Consider the following 6000-nt stretch of genomic DNA (forward strand, 5'->3'; position numbering starts at 1 on the left):
GACACAAGCAAAGGCAAACACACATACATGCACTGCCGCTACTGCTGCTGCTAAGTCGCTTCAGTCACGTCCGACTCTGTGACCCCATAGACGGCAGCCCACCAGGCTCCCCTGTCCCTGAGATTCTCCAGGCAAGAGTACTGGCGTGGGTTGCTATTGCCTTCTCCAACACACATGCACAGAGACACACAAAGAGCTACACTGAGCAAGGTACATACACACAACTGATCATGGGACATTCAGGTGACAAGCTAGATACACGTAAGAGCTCACCTGGACCTTCTCATTCAGCTCTGCTCCCACGTGTCTGCACTCAATACTTCTTTTCCACAGAGTACCCTGGTGTGAGCAGAGGCAGGCCCCTCTCTTCCAGGCCTCACCCCTTCCCCTTTTGTGTTTTTCCAGGTCGTGACATGGCGAGCACCACTCTGCCTGGTTACCCCCCTCACGTGCCCCCCACTGGCCAGGGAAGCTACCCCACCTCCACCCTGGCAGGAATGGTGCCTGGTATGTGACCCAGCTGCAGCTGCCTGACTTAGGTGGGGGTAGCTGAACTGTGGGTGAACTGCTGCATGGTCTGTAGTCTGAGACTGGGGGTGGGGGGAGACCCAATATCTCCTCTCCCACAAACTACTGCTGTTCTAGCCCTCTGTCTCCCTAGAGGCCACAGCGGGGGTCCCTCACCTTCCCTCTTGGGCACCCCACGGAGGGAGCCTGCAGAAGTACCCCCTGTGTGCAGTCTCCTGTATGTCCTGGCCCCTCTGCAGTACCCACCCACCCCAGCCTGTGCCCGGGGAGCACTCGGCCTCAGCTCCACCCTCAGTGCCCTAGCCCACCCCCAGCCAGCTGACACTGCTCGAAAGAGCCTGCCCTGGTTTCCATGGAAACTTGGAGCCAAGAACCATTTCCAGGGGCATGTCAGTCACTCAGACAAAGCCACCCTGGTCCACACCAACCCACTGGGAAGACCAGGAGCCAACCCCACCCCAGGGAGAGAAGGCAGTCAGTCCCTAAGGAGAGAAGAACAGAAGACAGGCTGTGGCAGGAACCAGAGAGGCTGGCTTCAGAGAGACAACCTAGAGCACCCCCACGTCTCAGAGGAGCCCTGGGCCTTCACTGCTCCTGGGGCTCTGACCTGTCCCCCTCTGAGAGGAGCTGGGTTCGGGCTGTGTGGATCAGAGAGAAAGGGGCCCTATGTAGGATCTGGTAACTACACCTGGAGGCTGTGCTCTCCCCAACCCCTCACCCCAGATTGGGAGCTGGGCTTGAAGCCAGAGTTGAAGTTCCTATTCACATCAACACCAAAAAACTCTTGTCTTAAAGAGGATGAGAGTCACTGGCCCTGCATCCTGTCCTGCTGGGCACCCTCTGTGTGCCCATTCCCTGAAGCTCAGCTCTCATGGAAGGCGGGGGTGGTGGATACAGTACGGTGACTGGCCCCATTCCTGGATGGGCCTTTCAGGGACAACCCTTGGTCAGCAGAGCTGGGGGAGGGGGATTGCAGAGGGGGAGATTGCTGCCTGGTGTTGCAGAACAGGGGGCTGAGGAACTGGGTAAAGAGAGTTGAGGGTGTGAGTAGGGGAATTCTTGCCCAGATTTAAAGTAGGGGAACAGGAGTGTTGGGTGCAAGGAGATTCTTCTGGGAAGGTCCCAGGCAAGAGCAGGTAGAGACTGGAGAAGGTCTCAGAGAGATGGGGGTGCGGGGGCGGGAGGGTGGTAGTCTGCAAGGAGATGGGGGTGAGGGGAGCCGCAGAGAGCTCATGGTGGCAAGGGGGGAGTCGTTAAACAGAATCTAGTGCTGATGAGGAAATTACACTTGTTTCATTAGCGATGGGGAAGGAGATAGCTCAGTTCCTCTTGGTCACAGTTGAGCTCAGAAGCTCATTATCCTGCTGCACGCATGCTTTCCCTCCTCGTCAATAAACAGGCTTTCCAGTGGCTGCATCCCCCACCCCCACCCCAGCTCCCTCTCCGAGAGGGGCCCCTTCTCCTCTACTTAACCCGCGGTTAGGGATCACTGTAAACAGTCTGGGGTCATCACACAGGAGAAAGGGCGAGGGGGAAACCCGGGGGCCTGGCCTTTCTCGCACGGAGGGAGGGAAGCCGCTTCCGACGGCTCCCAGCCCACGGGGCCCTCCGTTCATCCCTTGTGAACCCGTGGGCAGTCCACCTGCCTCCTCCCGCCGCCTCCTTCCCCTGCTGCGTGGCCCACGTATCAAATCTCTAGAGGGAAAGGTGGGAGAGGAGTGTTTCCCAGCAGAGTCCCCACCCCTCGCATTGGCACCGTGCTGAGATGCCATTCCCAGGACTTTCTGGGACAAAGCGTCCCGAGAGCCTGTCTTCACTGTCCTCCCCCTCTTCCACGCTGTGGGGCTGTGGTTCCTCGAACCAGAGTCTCCACTAAAAAGGCTTTGGTCCCCAACGAAGGGCGTAGGTGCCCCTGGACTGAGAACAAGCCCTTCCTGGGTGACTCGGTGCGCTTCCGCGGGAGCGCCCCGAAACTACCTCCGCGGTGCTGTGGGAGGCGCGTCGGTGCTTCTGCAGACACACACACCCCACCACCACCACCACCACCACGGGCTCTCCCCCTGCGGACCAGGTGGATTGTTCTGTCTCCGCCCGTCCGCCTGGCGAAGCATCTGCACCTCGGACCCGGGGGAGGCCCCTGGCCGGGCACGTCGGGTCCGCCCTGGCCTTGCGCCTGTCTGATCCCCACTCCCCCGCCCTCCCGCAGGGAGCGAGTTCTCCGGCAACCCGTACAGCCACCCCCAGTACACGGCCTACAACGAGGCTTGGAGATTCAGCAACCCCGCCTTACTAAGTGAGTACCGCCACCTGGCTGGCCGGCGGCTCAGCGTGTCGGTCCGCCAGCCCGCCAGCTCGGCCGTGCGGTTCCGGACGCGGGTTCGACAGCCCGCCACCGGACCTTTGGGTGCCCGGCAGGGCAGGCTCGTTAGCGCAGCTCTGAGGCCACGGGATCCCTAGAGGAAGCCCGCGCCTCTCGCCCCTCCCTCCGCTCCGCTCTGTTCCCGGCGGCTGCAAGGCTCTGCGCCGCCCCACCCTGGGCCCCCTTCGAGGTCCGCAGTTGGGCGGCGGCGGTCACCGATCGGGTCCCTCTCCCACCCGGTGAATGCAGTTCTCCTGAGGGCAGCCGGCCCCGCAGCTCAGCCAAGGCCTCCCTGCACGGATCCTGCTAGACCCCAGCACGAGGAGGTCTCTGCTTTGCTTTTCTTTCCTTTTTTGTTCTCCTGTTTGTCCTCTCACCCAGCCCATTCTTCTCCTGTGTTAACTTCCAGGTTCCCCTTATTATTATAGTGCCGCCCCCCGGGGCTCCGCCCCTGCCGCTGCTGCCGCTGCCTATGACCGCCACTAGTTACCGCGGGGACCACATCAAGCTTCAGGCCGACAGCTTCGGCCTCCACATCGTCCCTGTCTGACCGCCCGCCCCGGAGGGAGGGAGGATCGACGCGACCCGAAGCCTCCCGGCCACCGCCCCAGACCCAACCCCCCTGCCAGGACCCCTCCAGCCCTTCACTTCACCCCGTCCGAGGCGGGACTGGACGAGTGAAGCCGCGGGCGGGACCCTCAGGCCCGGGCCCGCCGCTCCCAACCCCGCCCGCCGCCCCTTCCCGCCTGCTGGACTGCGCCGCGTCGCGAGGAGGGCCCGACCCAGTTCGTCCCCCGCCCCTCGCCGGAGCTGGCCCGGAGCCCACCAGCCGCACCGCCGGACTCTGGCCGGGCCCGCCGCTGCGCGGGGGGACACGCTTCTGTGACACACAATCAGCGCGGACTGCAGCCTGGCCCAGCCCGGGAGCAGCCCGCCTCGGACGCTCCGGCGAGCGCCGGGAGGCTTCGCTGGAGGGACTGGGCAAAGGAAATGAAGAACAAAACGATTTTCTGCAGAAGGAGGAAGAGCCTCCTGCCGAGACCTCGGGAAAATGTCCGAATCCCGGCTTCAGCCGGATAGCCCCCTACCTTCTGAGTGTGCCCTGCCAGGTGGAATGGAATGGGGGCGTGGGGGCCGGGCTTCAGGGATGCGCTTTGGGGATCGTCAGGCGTTTGCAAGGTTGGGACCCAAGGCACACAGGCCCCAGCAGCCCGCACCCACCAAGTCCGACCCTTGGCTCTTCCCAACTCCACCTGAACTGCCCAGTTCGCAACAGCCCAGGCAGCTCCTACTAGTGACCAGACTCTCAGCCCCCGCCTCGCCCCTACCTTGGCGTCTCTTCCGTCTCCCCACCTCACCGCTCCTCCTCCTCCCCGTCCTTTTCCGATCCCACGTCGCTCTGCATCTCCCCTCCCTAACTCGCCGCCCTCACCTGAGTCTGCCCCCGTGCCTGCCTCAGGACCAGTTTCTGCAGGCCGCGGCACTGGTCCCCCCAGGCAGTTACCCGATGACCCCCGCCCCCCGCCCCGACACAGACTCAATCCGCCGGTGGTAGGAGCAGGGTGTGAGCTGGCGTCTGAGCTGCGCGGAGTGGAAGGTGGGGGGCTGCCCACTCCACCCACCTCCATCCTCTTCCTCTGGCAGGAACTGAACAGAACCGCAAAAAGTCAATTCTACATTTATTTAATATGATGGTCTTTGCAAAAAGGAAAACAAAAACACCCAACAGGCTGCTGCTTTGTAGAAAGACGGTGTGTGTCTTGTGAAGGCGAACCCACGTGTATATAACCCCGCCCCTCCCGCCCCGCCCCTCCCGGTAGAGTCCCAGGTGCCCGCCCGCCTTGCCTGTAGATAACGCCCCGCTGTCTGTGCTGTGAGAGTCGCCGCTCGCTGGGGGGGAGGGGGGAACACAGCTACACGCCCACTAAAGCACAGCACGTCCTGGGGGAGGGGGGGGCTTTTTTTTATGTTACAAAAAATGACGAAAGAAAAGAAATCTCTATGCAAAATGACGAACATGGTCCTGTGGACTCCTCTCGCCTCTGTTTTGTTGGCTATTTCTCTGTAATTCCGTGTTTTCGCTCTCTCCTCATCTCTCTGCATCGCTCCCCTTTCCAGCTCTCGTCTCTGCTTCTCTCCGTCTGTCTCGGTCTCTCTCAGTCTTCGTCTCTCTTGTCTCTCTGTCTCTGTCCTTCCCTCGGCCTCTCTCCCCAGCCCTGCCCCGGCTGCCTTGCCCCCTGAAGCTAGATCAGAGGTGGCAACTCCAGCCCCTTGGTTCGCCCCTCGCGGCCGTGCCCCGTGGGCTCTGGGCCGCCGGCGGCCGGGCCGCCCCGCCCCGTAGTTGCTCTCTCGGTAGCGGCGATGCGCCCTGCATGTCTCCTCACCCGTGGATCGTGACGACTCGAAATAACAGAAACAAAGTCAATAAAAGTGAAAAATAAATAAAAATCCTTGAACAAATCCGTAAAGGCTTGGAGTCCTCGCCCAGATCTCTCTCTCCTTCGAGCCTTTTTATTTGAAAAGGAAAACGAGAAAAGAGAATAGTTAAGGGAACTGCCGGTGCCCAGCCAGGCTCCAGCGGCCCAAGCGGGGCGGCGAGGGAGCCGAGGTTCAAACGTCGAGGCCCGGCCCATTCCAGTCCCTGTAGGGCTGGCGCGACAGGGGCCCAAACCCAGGACCCAGCCGAACCCTCGAAAGTTTCCCGGATGGCTCTGGTCTCCTTGGCCACCTTCAGCGCGTCGGTTCGTTTTGATTCTTTTTCTTTTCTTTTCTGTGCACATGACAAATAAATAATAATAATAAATAATAATTAATAAATAATAATAATAAAATTTTGTATGTCACTCCCCATGGCTCCAAGTTTGTCTCTACCTGTCTCTGGAACAGGCCTTCCCTCATACTAGTCGATCTCAAATAAACCCTCAATAATCCTCTCAGCTGCATTCCCTTTGCGACCCCTCTCCCACCCCGTAGCCCAGACCTATCGGCGGCGCATCAGAAGCCACCCTCCCCCGCCCTCATCCCCACCCCCACCCGACCCCCACCCCGCCCTTGGAGCAAGGAGTTTTCGCTTTGCAAAACTTCAGAATAACTTCGAGTGCTTTGGTCGCTCT

The 6000-nt window shown here is 60.8% G+C and overlaps 1 protein-coding gene across 6 annotated transcripts in view; it reads left to right on the forward strand.

Moving 5' to 3' along the window:
- PAX2 (paired box 2) overlaps positions 1 to 5733 on the forward strand; it is a 91303-nt gene extending 85570 nt beyond the window's left edge. For 3 of the 6 annotated variants that reach the window (XM_042238444.2, XM_042238445.2, XM_060404412.1), the window contains 3 exons: positions 406 to 507; positions 2735 to 2821; positions 3297 to 5733. In XM_042238444.2, the coding sequence (XP_042094378.2) occupies positions 406 to 507; positions 2735 to 2821; positions 3297 to 3373 (266 nt within the window). In that variant the 3' untranslated portion in view covers positions 3374 to 5733. 6 annotated transcript variants of the gene reach the window in all.
- Positions 5734 to 6000: the final 267 nt, after the last annotated feature.

This window comes from Ovis aries, chromosome 22 (assembly GCF_016772045.2).
Source record: "Ovis aries strain OAR_USU_Benz2616 breed Rambouillet chromosome 22, ARS-UI_Ramb_v3.0, whole genome shotgun sequence".
NCBI lineage: Eukaryota > Metazoa > Chordata > Mammalia > Artiodactyla > Bovidae > Ovis > Ovis aries.